Consider the following 27,935-nt stretch of genomic DNA (forward strand, 5'->3'; position numbering starts at 1 on the left):
TTCTTTTTTTTTTTTTTTTTGAGTTAAACAGGGCACAAGGTCCAGTTGATTGTGAATCATTTAAGAATGATGTTTCCTTGGAATGTGCAAAGATGGAAGAGAAGTTAATTAACACATGGTACCCAAAAGTTATCAATCTTTTCACCGACAAAGATACTTTACAGGGCGTTAGGCCTGGAAAAATTGATTCTTTCTATAGCTGTGTGTCTACACTTATGTCCAATCAGGTAAAAAAAAAAAAGTACCAATAGAAGTCAGTGGTTTAAAGTCTATGTTTAGTAAAACATTTTAAAATATCATATTTTTATTATTTATATTTTATTTTGTATTTGGTTTTCTAAAATAAAATAATCTGTTTGACTAAGAGATGCTACCATACATTAACACACATTACTGTGCATTGTTTACTTCAGATTCCAAGATGCTGTAATAGAATACTAGTAAAAAAGGCCCGTTTCTCTCAGAAATGAAACGGGCGCTAGCAAGGTTTTCCTCGGAGTGTATGTTTGAGAGAGAGTGTGTATGTCAGAGAGAGAATGAGAGAGACAGAGTGTGTGTGTTTGTGTGAGAGAGAGAGTGTGTGAGAGGCAGCGTGTCTGTGTGTGTGAGACTGTGTGTGTGACAGAGAGATAGAGTGTGTCAGAGAGAGTGTATGTGAGAGACAGTGAGTGAGTGTGTGCCCCCACCCCACCCTTTATAGTCTGAGGACCCCCTTCCACCCCCACCTCTCTGGTCTCAGGACGCCCCTCCCTCTCCCCTGCTCCTCCCTCCTGCAGTGACCCACCACTCCCCCTGCCCCCCCTCCAGCCACCCATGTCCAACGACCCTGCTCTCTCACCTGCCCCCCCTGCAGCCAGCCAAGTTGTGTAGCGAATTCTTTGGGGCAGGCAGGAAAGATCCCCGGTCCTGCCTGCCCGCTGCTGGCGCAGGCCTTCCCCTGCTACCGGATCGCTGTTCAAAATGGCCGCCGAGACGTCCAATGGCGGACTCGCGAGACTTCTGTTGAAGTTTTGGAGTCCGCCCTTGTAAGTCTCGTTGGCCATTTTGAACAGCGATCCGGCAGCGGGGGAGGGCCTGCGTCAGCAGCGGGCAGGCAGGACCAGGGATCTTTCCTGCCTGCCCCGAAGAATTCGCTACACAACTTGGCTGGCTGCAGGAGGGGCAGGTGAGAGAGCAGGGTCGTTGGACATGGGTGGCTGGAGGGGGGGCAGGGGAAGAGGAGGGTCGCTGGACATGGGTGTCTGCAGGGGGGGCAGGGGAGAGAGGAGAGTCGCTGGTCATCGATCAGCTGTGCTTCTGCCGATCGGTGAGTTGTGGACAGAGGGAGAGCAGGCGGGCAGTCTCCGACAGTCCGCTGAAGCCTTTCTTCTAGCTTAGCGGGGAAAGGCTGGTAAAATGCTCGATCCACTCCCCGGTTCTCCGTTTTTTAGTGTGTGCAACTCTGACAGGGTGCGCGACAGCTGATGGACGCAAGGCTGTTTTTTTTTGTTGCTGTGTTGTTTGATGCCAAATTTGCGCGTGCCAGTGTTGGGGGGGGGGGGATCAGTTGTGAGTGACGTCAGCCTGGCTACAGAGCATAGCTCAGCAACTCCGAAGGAGCCACGGGCACAGGCAGTAACACATTAGAACGTTGGTGGTGAGAATTATTATATAGAATGAGCATAAGTTGGCATCAACGCACCTACATTTGGGCGCACCCACTTATGCCATGTGTATAAGTTATGCACTCAAATGGGAATCCCGCTTATGTCCCACCCATACTCTTCTCTAGTCAACATTTCCCTTGCACATACCTTCTATTACCAAAGGCGGTATATCAAATACCAAATAAACATAAACCTTACCACTTCCGGTATTATGTCTGGTTTACCACTGCTGGTGACTCTGATCACTCTTCAACTGCCCAGTCTTTGTGAAGAAAATCCTTCTCCTACCTGTTGGTGTAAAGGAGCACTTGAGCTGTTGGGGGCCATTTTGGGTATTAGCACCTGTGGTGTGAGAAGGAGGAGGTCTTCCTCCTGTTTTCAGCATTTGTTTGGAAGACATCTAGGGCGTTGGTGGGGTTATTAGCCTGGAGGAGCTCTAATTATTGACTCATGATAGAAGAATTGGCCTAGATAGGGCCTCATTGCTTCCAAATCAACCTAATGACAGAAAAAAAATGTATTACACCTCAAGAAGGCTTTTTTCAGTTGTGGTTATTCCAGTGAGTTGATGCAAATTGCATTTGTTAGTTTAAATTGTGCTACCTGTAAATAAATGCTAATGAGTTGCTTAGCTTAAATATGAATGCTACACAGCTTATTTAAATATTCTTCCTCTATAAATATTTGTATTAAGATTAATGCAAGTGTGTTATCTTAAGTCAACAACTTGCCTTATCTCTAACAGGCACTTAATGCACTAAGTCCCTTAATCTTCACAAGTTGTAAAAAGCATTGTGCAAAGGCATTTTTCACCGATGGAGTACTTACTGGGACTTTGTGAGTGAGTAGATGGAGCAGTTAAGATTGGCAAGGGGACTAAATGAATGAATGACTTGGAAGTTATGAGTAGCGGTGGGAGCTAAGTGATCAAATGGATGAGGGTTATTAGTGAGTGGCAGGACTGAGTAAATTAGTGAGGGAGTGGATGGAAGGGCTGAGTGAATAAGTGTATGGCAAGTTATGAGTGAATGCATTTCTGGAAGGGTACTAGTGGTGGGTATGGACTGAGTAATAGTGTGGATGCTGATGTATGAATGATAGGTTGGTCAGTAGATTGGGTTTATTGGTGGCAGACAGACGAGTGAGTGCTTAAGAGTCGGGGTAGTTCATGAGTGGATGGGGGTTGTGACTAGATAAGTAGGGGAGTAGTAGGGTGAGTTGAATAAGTCAGTGAGTAAGAGGGGCTGTTAGTAATAGAGTAACTAAATGAGTGAGTGGATGGAAGTTAAAATAGTGGGTGGGTGTTAATTTTATTGGTGAATGCAGAAGTTATGAATGGTGAGGTGGGTTGTGTGACTGAATCAGTGAGTGGATTGGGGGGTGTTAGTGACAGTGAGGCACAGCTCTGAAGGTCAAGCAGAGCTTGGCTTGGCGCTGAACCATTGCGGTATCACTAAATATTAGGTCGCTGACCTTTAATTTTATTGCACAATTCATTTACAAAAGTTTTTGAAAAATAAAACATTTTATTACTAATTAAAAAAATAAGAAATTCACCCCACTATGAGAGGCAAATGATTAACACACATGATATGCTGCAGATCTAGAATAGCTTAGCGCTATAGGAGATCGCATAGCCTATTTGATTTGCCTCCCATCTGGTTTATTAAAGTTTAGCTTATTTGGGCTTTTTGGTAATCCACCACTTGTGTTTGGGTCTGTTTACTCCTTTAGCTGTTCCGTATTTCCCTTTGAGGAGTGACAGTTGTTCCCTTATATATTTTGTGAAAACTTTATGGGACTCTGCCAGGTACTTGAGATATGGACTGGCCACTGTTAGAAATAGGACACTGGGTTAGATGGACCCTTGGTCTGACCACTATGACAACTCTTATGTTCTAATGTTCATTTTTAAGTTATAACTAGAGCCAGAAAAAACTGTTTTATGATGCAGCCCGTGAGCATGCAGATTATTAATTAACAGACTTGCTGACCTTCTGTAAAAGGTATATGATTCTGTTCTCCCCTGTTTGCTTTAACATTTAGCTAAAGGATCTATTGAGAAAAACCGTGGAAGCTTTTGTGAATCTCTTCAGCCCTGAAGATACTGAAAAGCTGCCACTGTTTAAGATGGAATTGACTTTTGATGATGAGAAAATGGATTTTTACCCTAGTTTCCAAGATGTGGAAGATGTTGTTCTTTTTGTAGTAAATCGGGTAGCAGCATCTTTACAGGTACAGTTTTTAATTTTTAGTTTAGTTTTTAAATGTTTAATTAAAACTAACTCATGGTAATTATGATTTATAGGGGTAATTATTAAGATGTTTTACAGCCATAACGCACATTATTTGCCACTCTCCGTACCTTAAACAGGAATAGCTTGGAGTAGTGGTTAGTGCAGTGGACTTTGATCCTGGGGAACTGAGTTCAATTCCCACTGCAGCTCCTTGTGACTCTGGGCAAGTTACTTAACCCTCCATTGCCCCTGGTACAAAATAAGTACCTGAATATATGTAAACCACTTTGAATGTAGTTGCAAAAACCTCAGAAAGGCTGTATATCAAGTCCCATTTCCCTTTCCTGCCTTATAGTACTGCACTGCATGTTAACATTAGTTATTGAGGGATACACAGTAGTGAGTTACAAATCATGCAAGTGCATTTAAAACACCTAGTGCTATGTAAATTGAATAATGCGGCTTGTGAGCACTGCAAGTTGTAATTTTTCCTAGCTGCAAGGATCTCAAGTTGCATCTGAAAAGGGCCGGCCAACCTAATGTAAAAGTCTCCCTTTTTCACAATATTCCCCTCATCATAACCCACCCCATACTCCCCCATTCCAAAAAGATCCCTCATCCTCTTGTAGTTCCTCTCCCCCCCCCCCCCCACTCCAGCTTAACGAGATATCTGTGGGGTCAGGGCCGGTCTTAGCAAGTGCAGGACCCTGTGCAGACCAATTTGATGAGGCCCCCTCCCTCTGAGCTCCAGGGCCGCCACCCCTCCCTCTGAGCTCCCTCCGAGCTCCAGGACCATCCCCCCTCCCTCCCTCTGATCTTCAGAGCCTCCCTCCAAGCTCCAAAGCTCCCCTCCCTCCGAACTCAAGGGGCCTCCTGCCCTCCCTCCGAATTTTAAAAATCATCTTACCTCGGGTTACAGCGGCAGGCAGCAGCAGTGAAAAGCGTGCGAGCTCGGCGCTTCAGGAGCCTTCCTTTCTCTCAGCTCTGGTCCCGCCTCCCGTCCTCATTTCCTGTTTCCGCAAGGGCGGGAGGGCGGGACCAGAGCTGAGAGAGGGAAGGGAAGGCTCCTGAAGCACCAAGCTCGCATGCTTTTCACTGCTGCTGCCTGCCGCCGTTAACCCTGACGAGGTGACTTAGATGACTTTTAAAATTCAGAGGGAGGGGGACTGGAACTCGGGTGGTTGGGGTGGAGTTCAGGCACGCTGCGCGGGCCCCCTTGAGCGCGAGGCCCTATGCGGTCACCTCACCCTAAGACTGGCCCTGTGTGGGGTTTATAGGGATATCAGTACCATGTTCAAAATGACACTGGCAATCCCTAGGAGTAAGTTCAGCTGCGCAGTCATGACTGTTAGAGCATGATATCAATCCGTATGTTAACTGTCATAGCTGGCCACTTCTCCGCCCACCCATGACATACCCGTCTCTTGCCTGCTCCCACATTAGGCAGCTAACAGTGGGGGTTTTTTGTTTTTGTTTTTTTACCATGATGGCTGATTTTTTTTTTAATGCAGGAGACATTAGCTCAGTAAAACTTGCATTAGCTGCTTAGTGCAGCTTAGTGAACGGGCTCTTAATTAGTTAAGCTTTTGCCTGAATCTAATATTAAAGATATACTGGTTACCATAGTTCACAAAAGATAGCTGTCACATGTTTGGTGTGAATTGACATTGAAGGGTGAAATGTGAGAGGTTTTCCTCGACACAGGCACAATTGCTGAAACGCTGTTCTATGAATATGTCTACCTCTCATGTTGCAGTAGCAATTGTAAAGGCTAAGTGCTTTTTTTGTTAGAAGTGAGATGTAGGTGATTATAATTTGTGCCGTTTTTTTTTTAAGATAAATATCCACAGTAGTTTACCTTTGATGTATGATACCTCTCCTTTCAAGTTATAAACATTAACATGTAAATTGGAGCTATTTAAATTTTGTTCTTGTGTTATCAGAAATCTTTTAAATGATTTTGTATTTTTTTTTTATGTGTGTGTGTGGATCATGCAGTGTTTGAGTGCCTGATTTGTTTGGACATTGAACTGTAGAACATTTTCATTTGATTTGCTGTTCATTGAGTAGTAGAACAGAAAATACTGGGGTCAACTCAGTGGCAGCGCTGCACACTGTCATGCAGAGGGCATTGGTTTGATTACCAGGTCAAGTCTTTCACTTCTTAGGCTGGGGATGGTGCAGAGGTGGTGTTCATATTGGGGGGTGGGAGGAGGGGAAGAAGTAGAAGGGAGAGAATTCTTAGAGTGGCAATACCCATGATTGAAGGATTCCAGAAAGAGCTTTTGTGCATAGTTTCCAACCAGGAACTGTAGCTGCAATTACTGGAATAACTGACTTGGGAGGAAATACAACATGGTGAAAAAAGGCCCCAGGTAGTTGCAAATAAAGGCGGCTTATGGTTCCTGATCTGAGCCCTGGCTCCAAATGAGCTGAAAGTCTAAACAAGGATGAGGAAACTGCTGGACCCCTATATTCCTCCCTCCGAAAAATCCAAAACCAAAGTCCAGAAGATATTTTGAGGTAAAAAGACATTAACTTTGGTATCACATCGTTAGTTTATTAGTTTATAGCAAGCTAATATTTTTTTGTTTCTCTTAGAATATTCAAACAATACATTCATGGTTAGCAGGAGGTAACACAGTTGTAACAATTGAAGCTAAACTTCCTGATCATGTGATAGAGTGGGCATTTAAGACACTCAAACAAGCAGTCAAAGACAATTTGGAAGGGCCAAAAAGTCATTTTGAGGAATATGGTAAGTGACGCAAAGTATTTTATATTAAACATTTTCTTTAAACATCATCTTTCTAAACATTTAACATTTTGCATTGCATGTGTTATTATGTATATTGTAGTTGAAAGATTTACCTGGCTTGTAGATGGTGCAGCAGATGCACAGGTTCAGAGCTTTCTGGAAGAAGAGCACAGTTTTGAAGAATATATAGAGGTAAGTAGCAATCCTTTTATTATATGTACTTTCCATTATTGCTTATAAATAAAATAACTGTAGATTCTTTATGGAGCTTATATACTACAGCTAATGCTTAGGTAAGCATTCATGTCCATTAAGAGGGCAATTTTCAGAATTGCTCCAGACTTTGTAGGGAAAAATGGGCAAAATTCATAGTGGGCCCAAAAAAACAAGTATGGATGTTCCATTTTGAAATCTGTATTCTACTTTTCACTTAGTAATAAGCCCTAAAAAACATTAAAATTGCTTATAAATATAGTTGAAATTTAAAATTTTGTTTGAAGCATATTGAACATTTCTACACCCTTGCCAAAGAAATCATGAGCTTACCACCTCGAGCTTACTTCAGTATGATACGTTTGGACTGTGATGACTTGAAGGAGGGCTTGTCAGATAAAGCAAAAAGCTATGCAAACAAACTTCTGGAAAGAATCGTTTCAGATCACAGGCATGAAAATGAAAGGTAAATAAATATTTTTCATCATTTTGACATCCTGCTTGTAAAGATGAAAAGTTTAACCACATGTTGGGACCATTTTAATAACCTTAGTGCATGCTAACGGACGTTAGTGTACATTAAGTGCTATGTAGCCCATAGGTATAAAATAGGTTGTGCAGCACTGAGCGCATGCTATTGTCCATTAGTGCCTGCTAAGCTTTAGTAATAGGGCTCCTTAGAAAAGTTATGTGGAGGGGCATTTTCGATATGACGTCTAAGTCCAACTTTGGATATTTTGCTCAAAACGTCCAAAATTCAAGTGGGGAATTTAAACCATTTTCAAAACAGAAAAATGTCTTTTTCGAAAATGGCAATTTTCTAGATGTTTTGTGCTCAAAACGTTAATCTTTTTGGTCCATTTTCAAAAAAGAAAAACCTGTCCAAGTGAAAAACGTAGAAAATCAAGCCATTGGGATGTAGGAGGGGCCAGCATTTTTAGTAGACTGGTCCCCCACACATCCCAGGAGATCAGTGGGACACCCTAGGGGGCACTGCGGTGGACTTCATATTAATGATCCCAGGTACACTTAAGTTCATAAGTACATAAGTAATACCACACTGGGAAAAGACCAAAGGTCCATCGAGCCCAGCGTCCTGTCCACGACAGCGGCCAATCCAGGCTAAGGGCACCTGGCAAGCTTCCCAAACATACAAACATTCTATACATGTTATTCCTGGAATTGTGGATTTTTCCCAAGTCCATTTAGTAGTGGTTTATGGACTTGTCCTTTTAGGAAACCGTAAACTCTGCTAAGCTAACCGCCTTCACCACATTCTCTGGCAATGAATTCCAGCGTTTAATTATGCGTTGGATGAAGAAAAATTGTCTCCAATTTGTTTTAAATTTACTACGCTGTAGTTTCATCACATGCCCCCTAGTCCTAGTATTTTTGGAAAGCGTGAATAGACGCATCACATCCACCTGTTCCACTCCACTCAATATTTTATATACCTCTATCATGTCTCCCCTCAGCTGACTCTTCTCCAAGCTGAAAAGCCCTAGGGGCTCATTTTCAAAGCACTTAGCCTCCCAAAGTTCCATAGAAACCTATGGAACTTAGCCTCCCAAAGTGCTTTGAAAATATGCCTCCTAGCCTCCTTAGTCTTTCTTCATTGGCAAGTCGTCCCATCCCCGCTATTATTTTAGTCGCCCTTCACTGCACCTTTTCCATTTCTACTATATCTTTCTTGAGATGCGGTGACCAGAATTGAACACAGTACTCAAGGTGCGGTTGCACCATGGAGCGATACAACGGCATTATAACATCCTCACACCTGTTTTCCATACCTTTCCTAATAATACCCTACATTCTATTCGCTTTCCTAGCCGCAGCAGCACACTGAGCAGAAGGTTTCAGTGTATTATCGACGACGACACCCAGATCCCTTTCTTGGTCCGTAACTCCTAACGTGGAACCTTGCATGACGTAGCTATAATTCGGGTTCTTTTTTCCCACATGCATCACCTTGCACTTGCTCACATTAAACGTCATCTGCCATTTAGCCGCCCAGTTTCCCAGTCTCGTAAGGTCCTTCTGTAATTTTTCACAATCCTGTCGTGAGTTAACGACTTTGAATAACTTTGTGTCATCAGCAAATTTAATTACCTCGCTAGTTACTCCCATCTCTAAATCATTTATGTTTATGTTTAATTCTGTTTTATTAGCAGAAAAGGTAATGAACAAATAGTACTGCAAATAAACAATATAAGTACAAAATACCTTCAACATATTCATAAATCATGAAATACTCCGCGTTTTTATTATCCCCCCAGGGCCCCCCCCACACTCCTACTCCAATTCCCCCCCTTCTTCATCGCTGCCCTGTCCTGAACCCCCCCCCCCCCCTTTCTAACCCCTCCCTTGCCCTCCCCTCCCACAGCATAAGTGGTCCAAATAAAGATCATAACTATGACATGAACTCTGATAAATTCAATTTAAGATTCTACTCCTTGCTAAAGGCTGCAGTGTATCCCAAAAGTTCGCCCATGTCCTCTGAAAACTCAGTCCCTCTCTGGAGGACAAATCCCATAGTCCACACCTCTCCAACTTTAAGAGCTCAATCATCTGTATTCTCCTGGTTCACACAGTAGGAGCTCTATTATCTCGCCAGTGCAATAAGATGACTCGCTTTCCCATCAATATTGCTTTCTGCAAGAAGGACAGGAATCCTGGAAGTGTTGACTTAATGCATTTATATTCACCAAACAATAGCAAGGGATGTCTCTGTACTGTACGACCCCAGTATCTCTTGATTTCAGCCAGGATTTGGGCCCATAGCTGCAGAGTGTGCGGGCAAAACCAAAACATGTGACCAAGCGTAGCCAAGGCCTGGCCACACCAAGGACATGCATCCGAGTCACCAAAACCAGCCTTGAAAGCTCTTGCTGGCGAGATATATAGTCATAGAGCAAACTTGTATTGCATCTCCCAGTATCGAGTGAAAATGGAAACTCTCCAAATTGATGTTATTAACTTGTTCAAAATCTCTCAAGTGACATCTGACAGCAGGTCTGCAGTCCAACGTTGAGCTCTACTACAAAAGTCTATATCTTCTGTGGAATCTTGTAGAGCTCTGTGATGATATTTGAGGGGCACTGAATCTTGCGCCCCCAATGTCAGGTCTGTACTCAACATGTCTTGAACATCTTCACTTAAGTTAGACCAGCCCAAGGCTATTATATAATGCTGCACTTGTAAGTATGTAAACCGATCTATCTCCCTTAGTTTGACCTCCTGGTGCAAATCTGCAAATGTCCGGATTTTACCCTCCTCAGACACCAATTGATAAATGTACCTTATTCCAAGTTTCCGCCAGCGGCTAAAAGCCACAGACGAGGTACCCTTCGGGAAATCTGGGTTATGGAGCAATGGCAGAAAAGGTGTCACCTTCCAGTCAAAATGGTGCCATCTGCAAAGCCGTCGCCATGCTGCTTTCGCTGAGGTAACTAGAGGGTTCCTGCCCAGCTCTCTATTTAATCTCCTTCCGGGTGCATGAAGCACCCAGCCCAAGTGTGCAGTGGGGGACATTGCCAGCTCTATTGGAGTTGCAGAAAAGTCTTGACTCTTCAGCAGCCAATCCCTTATGTGTCTCATAGCACAGGCTATCGTTAATTGGCGTATATTAAGCAAACCCATCCCCCCTTGTGGTCTCGGCTTCTGAATCACATTTATGGGGAGTCTGGGTTTTTTGTGATTCCAAAGGAAATTCTGTATTAATCTGTTGAGTATCTTTTCCTCCCTTCGCCGTAGATACAATGGCAACATCTGAAATTTGTAAAGCCACTTAGGAACTATTACCATGTTAAGGAGGCCTATCCGACCCGTGAGCAAGAGCGGACATGAACTCCAAAGCTGTAGCAAACATCTCGTGGTATCTAGAAGGGGTTGCACATTCCCATCTTACAAAGTCCCCAGATCAATTGGAATAGTGACTCCCAAATAGCAAAACTCATGTTCTTCCCATTGCAAAGGGAGTGGACCCCTCCATGTAGTTCTAACTGCAGCGTCTAAGGGTAAAGCCAGTGACTTTGCTTTGTTAAGCGTTATACCCTGACAGCTTGCCATATGTACTGATGACTCGGAGGAGACTCTCTAAAGAGGTCTGAGGGTCACCTAACAGCACCAGAACACCATCAGCATATGCAAGTACTTTAAGTTCTCCGAGGACAAGCAGGCTGCTTGTTCTCACGACTGGGTGACGTCCGCGGCAGCCCCCACCAACCGGAAGAAACTTCGCGGGCGGTCCGCACGCGGGGCACGCCCACCGCGCATGCGCGGCCGTCTTCCCGCTCGTGCGTGACCGTTCCCGCCAGTCTTTTCTTTTCCGCGCCTGAGGAGAGTCGTGCCGTCGCCGCTCTCCCTTCGCAGCCCCGGAAAGACCGTCGCGTTTACGCGATTTTGTTTAACTTTTGTTTGTTCGGTTACCGCGTGCTCCAGTTTTTCTTTTCTTCGAAAAAAAAAAAAAGAAGAGCACGCGCTCCTTTTTCCCTCGTTTCTAGCGAGGGCGTCGCGTTGCGGCCTTGTGGCCGCGCGATCGATTTATTTTTTCGAGGTGTGATTTCCGCCACCATCGACGACTTTAACTTCGCCGACGCGATTTTTCCGTCGATGTCCTCGAAGGTCCCGAGTGGATTTAAGAAGTGTGGTCGGTGCGGCCGGCCGATCTCGCATACCGACACCCACGCTTGGTGCCTCCAGTGCCTCGGGCCGGAGCACAATATCAAGTCGTGTTCTCTGTGTCTCGGTCTCCGGAAACGGACTCAGGTTGCGAGGCAAGTTCTGCGGGACCGCCTTTTTGGAACTTGCGCCGGCCCCTCGACGTCGACGGCATCGGTATCGACCCCCGGTCCTTCGGTACTGGTATCGATGCCCGAAAAATCGGCACCGATGGCATCGACCCCAGGAGAACAGGTCCCGTCGGCCCGCCGGTCCTCCGGTGAGGGTAGAGGTGAGAGACCGCGTGGGCAGTCGGCCCCGGTCACTCCTTCAGCCCGTGGCCCTTGGGACCGAACCCTGTCTGACCCGGTTCCTCGAGACCGAGGGGGATCGACCTCCTCCTCCTCCATACCACCCGGCACCGGTGACGGGCACCGTAAGAAGGCAAAGAAGCACCGTCACCGGTCGCCCTCGACGCATCCGGCTCTCGGTACCGGAGAGGAGTCGACGCCGAAGCGTCCGCGTCGAGAGGAGAGGTCCCCCTCGGTGGTGGAGGTACCGCCACGTCAGGGTCCCAGCACTTCGGTGCAGTCTCCTGGACCCGAGCAGCTTCCGGCACCGATGCCTCTACCGGCTCCCACGTCTTTCCCGACAGCGGGCCTGGACGAGTGCCTCCGAGCCATCCTTCCGGGGATCCTGGAAGGGCTGATGCGCCAGGCTGTGCCCCTCGGCGCCGATGACTGTGGCGCCGGCGAGCTCTAGTCCGGTGCCGAGGCCGTCGACGCCGCCGCCGCTTGCGGCGCCTGTCTCGACCGCCACGCAGGTGGAGTCCCCGTCGACGTCGATGGAGGGAGCTTCGTCCCCGCCGGCGCGGGAGTCCACAGCTCGACGACATCGAGGCCTCGGCGCCTCGACGTCGAGCCGGGCCCGGTTCAGGACTCAGCTACATGAGCTTATGTCCGATACCGAGGAAGAGGCCTCGTGGGGAGAAGAGGAGGACCCCAGATATTTCTCCTCAGAGGAGTCTGCGGGTCTTCCCTCGGACCCCACGCCTTCACCTGAGAGGAAGCTCTCGCCTCCTGAGAGTCTCTCTTTTGCCTCCTTTGTGCGGGATATGTCTATTTGCATTCCCTTTCCCGTGGTCTCTGTGGATGAGCCGAGGGCTGAGATGCTCAAGGTCCTCGACTATCCATCACCACCTAGAGAGTCCACCACAGTGCCGCTGCACAATGTCCTCAAGGAGACACTGCTTCGGAACTGGATGCGACCATTATCTAATCCCACCATCCCCAAGATAGTGGAATCCCAGTACAGGATCCACTCGGACCCAGAGTTAATGCGGCCACAATTGCCCCATGACTCGGCGGTCGTGGATTCTGCTCTCAAGAGGGCACGGAGTTCGAGGGATACCGCCTCGGCGCCCCCAGGGCGGGAGTCTCGCACTCTGGACTCGTTTGGGAGGAAGGCCTACCAATCCTCCATGCTCGTGACCCGCATCCAGTCATACCAGCTCTATACGAGCATCCACATGCGGAACAATGTGAAGCAGCTGGCAGACCTGGTCGATAAGCTCCCGCCGGAGCAGTCCAGGCCTTATCAGGAGGTGGTCAGGCAGCTGAAGGCGTGCAGAAAGTTCCTGTCCAGGGGTATCTATGACACCTGTGACGTGGCATCTCGTGCTGCGGCCCAAGGTATAGTGATGCGCAGGCTCTCATGGCTGCGTGCCTCTGACCTGGACAACCGCACCCAGCAGAGATTGGCCGATGTCCCTTGCCGGGGGGATAACATTTTTGGTGAGAAGGTTGAGCAGCTGGTGGACCAACTGCATCAGCGGGAAACCGCCCTCGACAAGCTCTCCCACCGGGCGCCTTCAGCATCCACCTCAGCAGGTGGACGTTTTTCCCGGGCCCGGCAGGCTGCGCCCTATTCCTTTGCAAGGCGTAGGTACACCCAGCCGGCCCGAAGGCCTCGTCAGGCACAGGGACAGCCCCAGCGCGCTCGTTCTCGTCAACAGCGTGCGCCTAAGCAGCCCCCTGCGCCTCCACAGCAAAAGCCGGGGACGGGCTTTTGACTGGATCCACGGGAACATAGCCGCCCTCAAAGTGTCCATACCGGACGATCTGCCGGTCGGAGGGAGGTTAAAATTTTTTCACCAAAGGTGGCCTCTTATAACCTCCGACCAGTGGGTTCTCCAAATAGTGCGGTGTGGATACGCCCTGAATTTGGCCTCCCTGCCACCAAATTGTCCTCCGGGAGCTCAATCCTTCAGCTCCCATCACAAGCAGGTACTTGCAGAGGAACTCTCCGCCCTTCTCAGCGCCAATGCGGTCGAGCCCGTACCACCCGGGCAGGAAGGGCAGGGATTCTATTCCAGGTACTTCCTTGTGGAAAAGAAAACGGGGGGGATGCGTCCCATCCTAGACCTGAGAGGCCTGAACAAATTCCTGGTCAAAGAAAAGTTCAGGATGCTTTCCTTGGGCACCCTTCTGCCAATGATTCAGATAAAACGATTGGCTATGTTCCCTGGATTTAAAGGATGCATACACTCACATCCCGATACTGCCAGCTCACAGACAGTATCTCAGATTCCGCCTGGGCGCACGGCACTTTCAGTATTGTGTGCTGCCCTTTGGGCTCGCCTCTGCCCCACGAGTGTTTACAAAGTGCCTCGTGGTGGTGGCGGCGTATCTACGCAAGCTGGGAGTGCACGTGTTCCCATATCTCGACGATTGGCTGGTCAAGAACACCTCGGAGGCAGGAGCCCTCCGGTCCATGCAGTGCACTACTCAACTCCTGGAGCTGCTGGGGTTTGTGATAAACTACCCAAAGTCCCATCTCCAGCCAACCCAGTCTCTGGAATTCATAGGAGCTCTGCTGAATACCCAGACGGCTCAGGCCTTCCTTCCCGAAGCGAGGGCCAACAACCTCTTGTCCCTGGCTTCGCAGACCAGAGCGTCTCAGCAGGTCACAGCTCGGCAGATGTTGAGACTTCTGGGTCATATGGCCTCCACAGTCCATGTGACTCCCATGGCTCGTCTTCACATGAGATCTGCTCAATGGACCCTAGCTTCCCAGTGGGTTCAAGCCACCGGGAATCTAGAAGATGTCATCCGCCTCTCCACCAGTTGCCGCACTTTACTGCTCTGGTGGACTATCCGGACCAATTTGACCCTGGGACGTCCATTCCAAATTCCGCAGCCCACGAAAGTGCTGACGACGGATGCATCTCGCCTGGGGTGGGGAGCTCATGTCGATGGGCTTCACACCCAGGGTCTGTGGTCCCTCCAGGAAAAGGATCTGCAGATCAACCTCCTGGAGCTCCGAGCGATCTGGAACGCACTGAAGGCTTTCAGAGACCGGCTGTCCTACCAAATTATTCAAATTCGGACAGACAATCAGGTTGCAATGTATTACACCAACAAGCAGGGGGGCACCGGATCTCGCCCCTTGTGTCAGGAAGCCGTCGGCATGTGGCGGTGGGCTTGCCAGTCCGGCATGCTCCTCCAAGCCACATACCTGGCAGGTGTAAACAACAGTCTGGCCGACAGACTGAGCAGAGTCATGCAACCGCACGAGTGGTCGCTTCATTCCAGAGTGGTACGCAAGATCTTCCGAGAGTGGGGCACCCCCTCGGTGGACCTTTTCGCCTCTCAGACCAACCACAAGCTGCCTCTGTTCTGTTCCAGACTACAGGCCCACAGCAGACTGGCGTCGGATGCCTTTCTCCTCCATTGGGGGACCGGCCTCCTGTATGCTTATCCTCCCATACCTTTGGTGGGGAAGACCTTACTGAAGCTCAAGCAAGACCACGGCACTATGATTCTGATAGCGCCCTTTTGGCCCCGTCAGATCTGGTTCCCTCTTCTTCTGGAGTTGTCCTCAGAAGAACCGTGGAGATTGGAGTGTTTTCCGACTCTCATCTCGCAGAACGACGGAGCGTTGCTGCACCCCAACCTTCAGTCCCTGGCTCTCACGGCCTGGATGTTGAGGGCGTAGACTTCACTGCGTTGGGTCTGTCTGAGGGTGTCTCCCGTGTCTTGCTTGCCTCTAGGAAGGATTCCACTAAAAAAAGTTACTTTTTCAAGTGGAGGAGGTTTGTCGTTTGGTGTGAGAGCAAGGCCCTAGAACCTCGTTCTTGCCCTGCACAGAACCTGCTTGAATACCTTTTGCACTTGTCAGAGTCTGGCCTCAAGACCAACTCAGTAAGGAATCACCTTAGTGCGATTACTGCTTACCATTATCGTGTGGAAGGTAAAGCCATCTCTGGAGAGCCTTTAGTCGTTCGATTCATGAGAGGCTTGCTTTTGTCAAAGCCCCCTATCAAGCCTCCTACAGTGTCATGGGATCTCAACGTCGTCCTCACCCAGCTGATGAAACCTCCTTTTGAGCCACTGAATACCTGCCATCTGAAGTACTTGACCTGGAAGGTCATTTTCTTGGTGGCAGTTACTTCAGCTCGTAGGGTCAGTGAGCTTCAAGCCCTGGTAGCTCATGCTCCTTATACCAAATTTCATCACAACAGAGTAGTGCTCCGCACCCACCCAAAGTTCATGCCGAAGGTGGTGTCGGAGTTCCATCTTAACCAGTCAATTGTCTTGCCAACATTCTTTCCCAGGCCGCATACCCTCCCTGCTGAACGTCAGTTGCACACATTGGACTGCAAGAGAGCATTGGCCTTCTACTTGGAGCGGACACAGCCCCACAGACAGTCCGCCCAATTGTTTGTTTCTTTCGACCCTAACAGGCTAGGGGTCGCTGTCGGGAAACGCACCATCTCCAATTGGCTAGCAGATTGCATTTCCTTCACTTACGCCCAGGCTGGGCTGGCTCTTGAGGGTCATGTCACGGCTCATAGTGTTAGAGCCATGGCAGCGTCAGTGGCCCACCTGAAGTCAGCCACTATTGAAGAGATTTGCAAGGCTGCGACGTGGTCATCTGTCCACACATTCACATCACATTACTGCCTCCAGCAGGATACCCGACGCGACAGTCGGTTCGGGCAGTCGGTGCTGCAGAATCTGTTTGGGGTGTAAATCCAACTCCACCCTCCAGGACCCGAATTTATTCTGGTCAGGCTGCACTCTCAGTTAGTTGTTCTTCGTAGGTCAATTTTCTGTTGTACCCTCGCCGTTGCGAGGTTCAATTGACCTGGGTTCTTCTTTTGAGTGAGCCTGAGAGCTAGGGATACCCCAGTCGTGAGAACAAGCAGCCTGCTTGTCCTCGGAGAAAGTGATTGATACATACCTGTAGCAGGTGTTCTCCGAGGACAGCAGGCTGATTGTTCTCACCTACCCTCCCTCCTCCCCTTTGGAGTTGCGTTTTCATGTTGTTTCTTGCTTGTCATTCAACTGGCGGGAACGGTCACGCACGAGCGGGAAGACGGCCGCGCATGCGCGGTGGGCGTGCCCCGCGTGCGGACCGCCCGCGAAGTTTCTTCCGGTTGGTGGGGGCTGCCGCGGACGTCACCCAGTCGTGAGAACAATCAGCCTGCTGTCCTCGGAGAACACCTGCTACAGGTATGTATCAATCACTTTGTTATCACTTGGAAAGTCCATCCCTCTAGGCCTATGCTCTTTAATGTTTCAAACATAAAGGACCAGTTCACCTAGTCAAATGCACGTTCTGCGTCTAGACTCACAATCATTCGACGGACTTCAGGGTCTGCCCTGGGAAGCATAGCCATAATTAGTTTCCTGACATTTAAAACTGAATGGCGGCCCTGCACAAAACCCGCCTGATCTTCCTGGATAAGTAAGGGCATCAAGGGTGCCAAACGGTCAGCCAAAATCTGGGAGAGCAATTTGGCCTCCACATTAATTAGGGAAATTGGCCTGTATGAGTTAGGTTGCAAAGGATCTTTACCTTTTTTTGGAATCAAGCTAATTGTCGCCGAGTTGGCATGTTGTGGAAAATGACCTGCATCTACTATGGCATTAAAATATTCAGTTAGGGGCCCTATTATCTGTAATTTCAGCAGTTTGTAAAACTCTCCAGACAGACCATCTGGCCCCGGAGCAGAGTGCAACTTTAATGCACCGATAGCCTTTTGTAACTCTTTTGCGTCTACCGGACTGTTAAGAAGGGCCAGCCGATCTATAGGGATCTTCCCCAATCCCCTAGCCTGTAAATATCTCTGCATCTCTTCCCGAAGACCTACCTCCTCTGGGCCCCTTTCATACAGGGTGGCAAAATGTTTTCTAAATGTGAGTGCAATCTCCTCTAAATTAGTTGATACCCCACCTGCAGGCTTCTGTATGGCTGAAATAAAATATGATTTCCGGGCCCCTTTCACCAATCTAGCCATCATTCCTCCCGCCCTGTCTACAAACTTGTGAAGTTTGTATTTCCGGTACAATAGAGATCTCATTGTCCGTTCATGTATTAAACTGTTTAACACTGCCCTAGTGGATACCAGAAGCTTATGTTGTATATGTGTGGGGTCTCTAGTGTAACTCCTTTTTACCACTCTCAATTTCTTCTCTAAGTCTATTATGCCCTGCGTGATCTGTCGGTTGCGTTTACTAACATAGGCAATTATTTCACCTCTTAATACCGCCTTGGCGGCTGACCAAAACAACACAGAGTCTTCACTATGGGCCTGATTGTGGGCTATGTACTCCTCCCATTTCTTTTGTAAAAAACTTGCAAAATCTTTAGAGGTGTATAGATAAGCTGGAAACTGCCATCCCGGTCTCTGTTGAAAGTATGGCATGGATTCTATGTCTACCCAGGTGAGCGAGTGATCCGAAATCTCCTCTGGGCCGATTTGTGCGCTGATTACTCTAGGGAAGAGATCTTGAGTTGTAAGTATATAGTCTATTCTAGCCTGTATGTGATGCGCTCTAGAGGTATGAGTGTAATCCCTCTCCTCCCCATGCAATAATCTCCATGTGTCCACTAGGCCCAGCTCCTGGCAGAAAGTTCCCAACAGCGATGTGACTGGCTCCCGCCGTAACTGACGAGTGCCAAACCTATCTAGCTCCTCATCCATTACTTGATTCAGGTCACCCGCCAAGATCAAGGGGAGCTTCATGTGGTTCTGATAACGTGCCAACAGTTGAGCATAAAAAACATGTGCAGAGGAGTTCGGGCCATATATAGACGCTAGATGAAGTTCCTTCCCCTGTAAATTAAGTCTAATCCCCACCACCCTCCCATCTCCATCTTTAAACATCATTTGTGCTTGACACAGCAAAGCTTTATGAATTAAGATGGCCACCCCCCTCTCCAACCAGTTGCAGGGGAGCAGAACACCTTACCCACCCAATGTCTCTTTAATTTCTCATGTTCTTCCTGGGAGAGCCTAGTCTCTTGGAGGCAAGCTATCCCCACCCCATGACGTTTCAGAGCCGCCAATATTTTAGTTCTCTTAATGGGGGAGGTGATACCTCCAACATTCCATGAAATTATGCGCACTTTCCCCAAAGTCATGTTAGTTCTTTGACTGTCTAAGCCTCATAGTAGCTCTATCTTCTATCTCCCCAGGGCACCCAGCCTTGCCCCGAGGGAGTGCGGCCCCCACCGCACACCACAGTACTGACAGTGTAGCCTGATACCAGAAGGACCAGTAAGAATAGCGATACCCGAGTTCAATATCATCATCTCGTGCTCTTTCCCACTCTATAATCCCCCCCCTCCACCCTCCCTCTCCCCTCCTTCTCCCTCTCTCTCCCCTCCTGTCCACCTTCCCCCCTCTCTGCCCTTCAAACCCTCACAGAAACTGCCCATTAACTGTGGGTCCCTGGGGTTTCCTAGTCTCCCGGTCCCCGACTCTTAAGTTCTAAATTAACCAATACAGTAACCCTGCATATCTAACAACAATGCTTAATGCCAGAACTTTAGTCAAGTACATCAAACATATAAATGGTGAGTGACCGTACTCACCCGCAAATGCGCAGTAGAGACTTCCCTTTCTGTCCCGCCCCCGTGTCAGTACGTGATGACGGGGGCGGGACAGAGAGGGAAACTGCGCAAAGGGGAGGGAGGGAACCGCTGACGTCGCTACCGCTCCCCCCCCCCCGAGGTCACCGCTACCGCTCCCCCCACCCGGAGTCACCGCCACCGCCCCCCCTCCACCCGGCCCGAGCACTCTCTTCGGTATTGAACTTACATCGCCGACATGCAGCAGGCAGGTCAGCTGAGCTCCTGTCGGCCTTCCTTCCCTGCCTGTGTCCCACCCTCGCCGACGTTACGTCACATGAAGGCGGGACACAGGCAGAGAAGGAAGGCCGATAGGAGCACTGCTGATTTGCGTGCTGAGTTTCAGCAATGTAAGTTCAATAGCGAAGAGAGGGCCTGGGCCGGGTGGAGGGGTGGCGGCGGCGGCGACTCCGGAGGGGGGGGGGAGCGGTAGTGGCGACCTTGGGGGAGGGCGCCTGCAGCGGCGAGGGGAGGGGGCCTTGGAAAAACCCCATACTAGCCCATTTTAACGGGTTCAACGGCTAGTTCATGTATAAAGCAAACCAGTCAATCATTACCAGCAGCATCCCTTTCTCTCAGTTCTAATTGCTGCACATATTTCTTCGCTTTTTCAGGAGATCCTAAAACTTTCCATTGTCCCTGCTGTTTAACTTTTAGTACCGCTGGGTATGCCAGCATAAACTGAATACTCAGCTCGTGCAGGCGTTTGCAGTGTGGAGTAAACAGCTTCCTCTTTTCTTGTAAGGCTGCAGAGTAATCTTGGAAAATGAAGATTTGATGACCATCGAACTTGGCTTCGTTTCGTTTTTGTCGGTATCCTCGTAAAATCTCTTCTTTATGGATGTAATTGTGAACCTTTAAAATCACAGTTCGCGGGCTGAGTCGGCCATCTTGCTGTCGACCTATGCAGTGAGCCCTCTCCAGGCATAAGGGCCCCGCGTGGTCAGACAGCGCGAACTCCTGCGATAGCCATTTCTCTAGCACTGACGACAGTACTGAGGCTCCCACTGATTCTGGTAAGCCTATTATTCTTAAGTTTGCCCGACGAGACCTGTTTTCGAGCTCATCAAGTTTTTCAGCTAGAGATCCTGTTTTGGTTTCTAGTGTTTTCAACTGCTGCAAAGCGGGGGGTAGCGCCTCCTCCATCTTCATGACCCGTTGCTCTATCTCTCCGTTTCTCCTTACTGTGTCTGTTAAAAGTTCTTCCAGTGTCGTTAACTGGGCAAAGACTTTATCGAATTTTAGCTGGATCGGCTCGATCACTGCTCCCACAGTACTCGCTATTTGATGCAGCTGTTCATCTGAGAACACCGCGGGATCAGAATGTGGCGGGCTCTCCTCCACTCCACCAGCCATCTTCGGCTTCTCCTTATCTTTTTTAGTGCTTTTTGGCGCCATTGTTGTTTTTGAAGCACTTAAAAATTTTTCCATACGATGTTCTGTAACTATTCCAGTAAGTCAGGAATCTTTCTCCGCGGTTTGCAGGGTTTATTAAAGATTAATTCAAGTCGGGGCCCAGGAGAACTCGGCACCACGTCTGCCTTGCCCTAAAACATCACGTGACCCCCCCTCTAAATCATTTATAAATATGTTAAAAAGCAGCGGTCCTAGCACAGACCCCTGAGGAACCCCACTAACTACCCGTCTCCATTGTGAATACTGCTCATTTAACCCTACTCTCTGTTTCCTATCCTTCAACCAGTTTTTAATCCACAATAGGACATTTCCTCCTATCCCATGACCCTCCAATTTCCTCTGTAACCTTTCATGAGGTACCTTGTCAAAAGCCTTTTGAAAATCCAGATACACAATATCAACCGGCTCCCGTTTGTCCACATGTTTGTTTACTCCTTCAAAGAATTGAAGTAAATTGGTCAGGCAAGATTTCCCCACACAAAAGCCGTGCTGACTTGTTCTCAGTAATCCATGTCCTTGGATGTGCTCTGTAATTTTGTTTTTTATAATAGTCTCTACCATTTTCCCTGGCACTGACGTCAGACTCACCAGTCTATAATTTCCCGGATCTCCCCTGGAACCTTTTAAAAAAAATCGGCGTTTCATTGGCCACCCTCCAATCTTCCGGTACCACGCTCGATTTTAAGGATAAATTACATATCACTAACAGTAGCTCCACAAGCTCATTTTTCAGTTCTATCAGTACTCTAGGATGAATACCATCTGGTCCAGGAGATTTGCTACTCTTCAGTTTGCTGAACTGCCCCATTACATCCTCCAAGTTTACCGTGAAGTCAGTAAGTTTCTCCGACTCGTCCGCTTGAAATACCATTTCCGACACCGGTAATCCACCCAAATCTTCCTCGGTGAAGACCGAAGCAAAGAATTCATTCAATCTCTCCGCTACGTCTTTATCTTCCTTGATCGCCCCTTTTACCCCTCTGTCATCCAGCGGCCGAACCGATTCTTTTGCTGGCTTCCTGCTTTTAATATACCGAAAAAAAATTTTGCTATGTTTTTTTGCCTCTAATGCTAACTTTTTTTCGTAATCCCTCTTGGCCTTCTTTATCTGCGCCTTGCATTTGCTTTGACACTCCTTATGCTGCTTCTTGTTATTTTCAGACGGTTCCTTCCTCCATTTTCTGAAGGCGTTTCTTTTAGCCATTGCTCCCTTATCTCCCTTATTGAGCCTGCTGAGCCCTCCAAAACCCACCAAAAACCTGCTGCCCCCAACTGTACACCACTACGATATCTCTTATGGGTGAAGGGGCACCTATATGTAGGTACAGTAGGTTTCTGGTGAGTGTGGGAGGTCTCACAGTTTCCCCCACAAGTGTAACAGGTAGAGGAAGGTATGGACTTGAGTCCACCTGTCTACAGTGCACTACACTGACCACTAGACTACTCCAGGGACCTGCATGCTGCTCTAATAGATAGACCTGGCCATAACATCTGAAGCTGTCATAGAGGCTGGGAAGTCATATTTTTATTCACTTTTTTGGGGTGTGGGAGGGGGTCATTGACCATGGAGGAGTAAGGGGGTCATCCCTGATTCCCTGCAGTGGTCATCTTGTCATTTAGAGTACCTTTTATATGTCGTATTTGTTATAAAAACAGGTCTAGACCAAAACATTGAGGTTTCAGCCCTAGATGTATCTGTTTTGTTCCATTGTGGCTGTAAAACTACTAAGTGTTAGGAATGCCTTAATCCCTCCCCATTAGGAATTAACTACAAGTATACTGGGGAACTGGTTTCTACCAATCAATCCATATAAATACAAAAACCTAGTCTAACAGTAAGTAGGCATTAAATATTCATTTATAAGGAGGAAAAAACGCCTCAAGAAGCACCTCTGCATTAAAATAAATTAGCCGAGGGCTAGAACTTCTTCATCATAGGCTAAAAAAACCACGATCCCAGCCGAAGAGCGAGCCTGCCTAAGTTAAGTAAAAAAAAAAAGTTTTCAATGTAGAAGGCAGTGCTTTGTTTTGTATTTTGCTGAACAGTTGAGAATATTGAAAAAGGAGGTTTTTTTAGCCTATGATGAAGAAGTTCTAGTCCTCAGCTAATTTATTTTAATGCAGAGGTGCTTCTTGAGGCGTTTTTTCCTCCTTATAAATGAATATTTAATGCCTACTTACTGTTAGACTAGGTTTCTGTATTTATATGGATTAATCCCTCCCCAGACATGCCCCTTTGTGATTTGGATGAACTGCAGACAAATTGTATAGATAAACGTCTGCAAAGCGGGTTTTGAAAATACTAATTTGGATGTTTTTGTGAAAAAGAAAATCCAAATGCTGCTTTATGCCAATTTTTAGACACTTCTCTCTTTTGAAAATGATCCCCATTGTAAACTAAAAAGATACTTTGTTTAGTCTTTTTCAGAATATTCAGTGTTCTCAGGCAAGTCAGAGAATGCAGGCATATTTTCTGATGATGTTATTCATGGAGAAAGCATGCCACCAGGGCTGATGTAAGAGTATTGGGTGCCCTAAATGAACCTTTGAACTTATGTCCCCCTCAATTAATTTTCAGGCCTCTAGCCCATCGGTTCCCCTCTTCCAGAATCTGATGACTAAACTTTATAGTTGTAATCATCCTATAAAAACTCAAAGTACTTGCTGATGGTTCTTTTAAGTTTGTGTGTGTTTCAGGACTTAGGGGGTCTTTTACTAAGGTGCGCTCATGTTTTTAGCGCTTGCTAAAAATAGGCATGTGCTAAACATTAGAGATGTGAGCGCGCCTTAGTAAAAGCCCCCGTTATTTTGTTTTGATTTCTCCTGTTTTTTGTTGCCGTCCCCAGAAGTTGCTATTCTAGATGATCACCTGGTCTTGCCTAATGGTTGGGCCAGCCCTGTATGCCAGATTTCTCCTCTAACTCAGAGAGATCTTTTTTTTACTTCTCTGGGCATGTGCAGGGGTTCCTGCACTTCCTTTAGTGCCCCTTCTCCTTCAGTCTACACTATCCACAGACAAGTGCAGAAGTATTCTCTTCTTTCCGCACAATGAACATCTTAAGTTTTAAATTAGTTGTAGAGCTTTGTAAAAAAAAAAAAAAAAAAGAAGAAGAAAAAGGGCACATAATAGAGTGAAGAAGTGTGTCAACAAAGTCCAACCTGCAAAAACTCAGCCAGACTCAGTTCAAGCCCCGGCATTAAGTCATCAGTGCCACCACAACACTGGAAGCAGTTTCCCTCCAGGTATCAGCAGGACCGTCGTGAGCTCAAGGCCTCTAACATCAGGACTGATGCTCCACCACCACTTCAACTCCAACAACAGAATTCTAGCCGCTGTGCTTTAGTTTGAAAGACAAAAACCGTCAAACAAGCAAAAATCTATTTCAGTTAAGTAGGTCTTCTTGGTACAGAAAATCTGTTTTCCTACCCTGGGGAGTCAGGGAAGGTGCCAGGTTCCTGCAGAAGATTATCAGAGCACTCTCCTCCGCTACCATTCAGGCACCGAATAAGAAAAAAATATTTCTGTTCTATATCAGAATCCTGTAGTGTCCTAAAAGACAATAGCTTTTCCAGTCCATGAAGGTCTCCAGATGTCCTTTTGTTTAAAAGAAAAAAAACCCCAAAACCCTCTGTGTCCAACCAAAAATCGAGACACCTCAAGCTGAAATATAAGGCTTTCCCAGCAGTGGGCCATTATCAATTTCAACTTCCTCACCAGTCAGTGGTCTCCAAAGCAGCGCTAAGGTATACTGAAGCATCTAGATCTCATGCATATGCTCCTCCAAGAAAAGAGCACAATACACCACAGGACAGAGATTATACCAAAGTGCCAAGCTCACCCTCAAAATCATAATGCATTAGTTACAAATTCTGCAGTTGAATGACTGAATCCAATTATCTGACCTACTGCAGCAGGATCAATTGCTTATGAATTTACAAGAATTGTTATACTACCTCATGTGGTCTGCTTATGATGCCTATGACACAGCATCTTGCTCTGCAATGGCTGCAATCGCTACATGCTATATTGTATGTCTCAGAGTTTTGAGCCTCTATGAGGATCTCCATGATCGTCTATATCTGATGCAGCATGTCTAGGAGACAGTCTCTTTGGAGACAGAGTCCAAGATATTGCATCACAAATGCAAGATAATTCCTCTGCAGTTAAAGAGCTCTCCATACAGCCTAGAGATCAATCATCTCAATTCTGAAGAGACTGGCAGCCGCACTTCAAGAGGTTCTTCCTCCTACCAGTAATTCCAACAATTTTACCCTAGAAGGCAGTATCAGCCTTTCTCCAGAGGCCTTCCTCAGTGACAGAGACCTCGGCTTTATAGATAGTGCCAAAGGCCAAGAAATCACAAACAGATGACCAGCATGGCATCAGCCATGAAACCAGCACCTAGTTTTTGACTGTTTCTCATGCCTCCCAAAGTGCTGAAGTCTGCCTCCTACAGATCATTGGGTTCTCAACTTTATCAAGAAGGGAGTACCTCTTAAAGTTCTCTCTTTGCCCATCAAATTTGGGAGCTCAAGCAAACAATGGCATACCAACTTATGTAGGCATTTTAGCAGAAGAGATTGCCTCACTCCTACAGTATGAAGCAATTGAGGAAGTCTCAATGCATGAAAAAGGTGAAAGGTTTTACTCCAGGTTTTTCCTCATTCTCCCAAAATTGGAAGACCTCAGGCCATCATAGATCTTTGCAATAAGCCAGTACATCAGGAGAGAGAAGTTCAAGATGAACTTCCATTCAGCAATCTCTCTCTGCTGGACAGAAACAATAGACTTGACTCCCTAAATCTGAGGAGTGTTTATGTCAGTGTGCTCATCCATCTAAAACATGGGAAGATCCTAAATTTCACATTCCCCTATTGACATTTCCAATACAAACTGGTTTAAATGGTTGTGCTTAAATTTTGATGACACAGTTCGAGTTTATTCTAATATTCTACAATGGCATCTTGGTGCATAGATATCTTTTTAAAGTTGGTGCTCAGCATGCGGCATCAGCAGGCCTAACTGGAGTTGCCAAATTATAGAATTGCTCCCTTTGGGTCTTTACAAGATGTCATGCAGTGACAGCTGCACACCTAGGGAAACATGTAGTATCCCGTTCTCATATCTAGATGATTGGCTTATATTTAGAAAATCAGGGATCCATTTACCAAGCTCCGGGAAAAAGGGCCCTGCGGTAGTGGCGGGGGGCAGTTTTTCCCACGTGCCACAGCCCTTTTTATAGCAGTGGGTAAAAAGACCCCAAACACACATGGCCACGTGGTAAGAGAATTCTTACCACATGGCAATGTGGTGGGGAGCCCTTACTGCCACCCATTGAGGTGGTGATAAGGGCTCCCGTGCTAACCTGGCAGTAACCGGGCAGTACGTGGCAATGTCTGATTACCACCGGGTTACCACCGCACAAGCCATTTCCGGGGTTTCTTTTTTCCCCTGGAAATGACGCTCGCTTGGGGCGGGACTACCACCAGTGGCTGCGTTGGGCCGCACGTAGACCCAGAGGAGTGAGCGGTAAGCCCTCATTGGGCTTACCGCTGCTCTGTAAAAGTGCCCCTCAGAAATATATGTCCCCTGTTCTCTGTGAGACACCATCCATTTACTCCAGTCAATAGGGTTCCTGATCAATGAAGAAAAATCCATGCACATACCAACAAAGATCATACTTTTTTATAGGGCACACATCAACATGCTGAGACTGAGGCACTTCTACCTTCCTGTCTGCTTCCTGTGCTGTTCTGAAAAGCAGAGTTTGCAGCATAACCTGCTTTCAACTAGAGACCCTTTTCTGCTTGTTTTTCAACAGCGTGGTCTGAAGCCTCGTCCCCTTGTGACATCGGCATCTTTAGCACGCTCTCACGGAGGAACCTTATGCCAAGTCTGAGGCACTTCTAACCATCTTGTCTGCTTCTTGTGCTCCTCTGAAGAGCAGGGTTTGCAGCATAATCTTATTTCAACTAGAGTCCCTTCCTGCTTGTTCTCCAATAGTGCGGTGTGAAGCTCAACCCCCTTGTGATGTCATCAACATCTTCAACATGCTCTCATGGAGGAACACTATCAGCATATCGAGTCTGGAGGGGGCACACTTAAGGGGCGTGTCACGCATCTTAGTGTGCAATTTTGTGGACAACTTTAGGGCTATTGGAGGTGAAGGTACTGTTCAAAAGACCCATTTGTAAAAGCATCATGTCTTGGTTGTTACTATTACAGCTGTGTTATCTAGGGTTGTTATGGGTGGAAAATCAGGAGCTGAAAAATGTGGGGGAGTTAGTAGGTTTATCAATACCAGTAATACAATCAGGTTGCAAAGGAATACTCTGCAGGAATAGAGACTTGGGTAATTTGGTAGATTGTATGACATCATATGTACAGTTCACAGAAGTGATATGGGGTGTTAGACCTATTTATGATAATGTTAGGAAGAAAAGATTGAGAGACCAAGGGTAGGTGTATAATATACCCTACTGTTATTTCCAGGGTTCCAGGGTCAATTGACTGCTTGTATTTAAATGTGTGCTCAGTCTGTAATAAGACCATTTTAATTCATGACCTGATTAATGATACACAAGCGGGTTTGACTTCTATAACAGAAACTTGGTTTCCAGACCCTATTTCTCCCCATGTGTTAGAACTTTGTCCTATAGGTTATTGTGTATTACATAATCCTAGACAAGACAGGAAGGGAGGTGTGTTGGCTATTATTTATAAAGATTCTTTTGCCATCACAAAGGTAGAAAACATTATGACGATGGGTTTAGAAGTGATGGTTTGCCAACTTATTGATTTTATGAAGAAGGAGAAACGGGGGATAATTTTAATCTGTAGGTCACCTGGATCTTGGAATGGCATTAACGTGCGGATGCGTGAAATCATAGCTCAATATACTCTTGTTTTTAAGAAATTAATTATATTAGGACATATGAATATCCACTTGGAAAAGTATAGTGATGTTTCAGTACAGTAGTTTTTAGCTATTTTATTGCAATTGGATTTTAGGATTGAGACTGATCAAGCAACACATAAAGATAGTCATATGCTTGATTTTTTTGGCTTTCACCAAAAGGAATGAC

General features: G+C 47.0%; 1 protein-coding gene across 1 annotated transcript in view; it reads left to right on the plus strand.

The window, feature by feature from the left end:
• Nucleotides 1-27,935, plus strand: part of DNAH12 (dynein axonemal heavy chain 12) — a 314,549-nt gene that overhangs the window by 5,554 nt on the left and 281,060 nt on the right. The window contains 5 exon segments of the mRNA XM_030206132.1: nt 32-227; nt 3,693-3,881; nt 6,485-6,641; nt 6,742-6,833; nt 7,142-7,320. Coding sequence (XP_030061992.1) covers nt 32-227; nt 3,693-3,881; nt 6,485-6,641; nt 6,742-6,833; nt 7,142-7,320 — 813 coding nt within the window.

Source organism: Microcaecilia unicolor, chromosome 6 (genome assembly GCF_901765095.1).
Source record: "Microcaecilia unicolor chromosome 6, aMicUni1.1, whole genome shotgun sequence".
Taxonomy (NCBI): domain Eukaryota; kingdom Metazoa; phylum Chordata; class Amphibia; order Gymnophiona; family Siphonopidae; genus Microcaecilia; species Microcaecilia unicolor.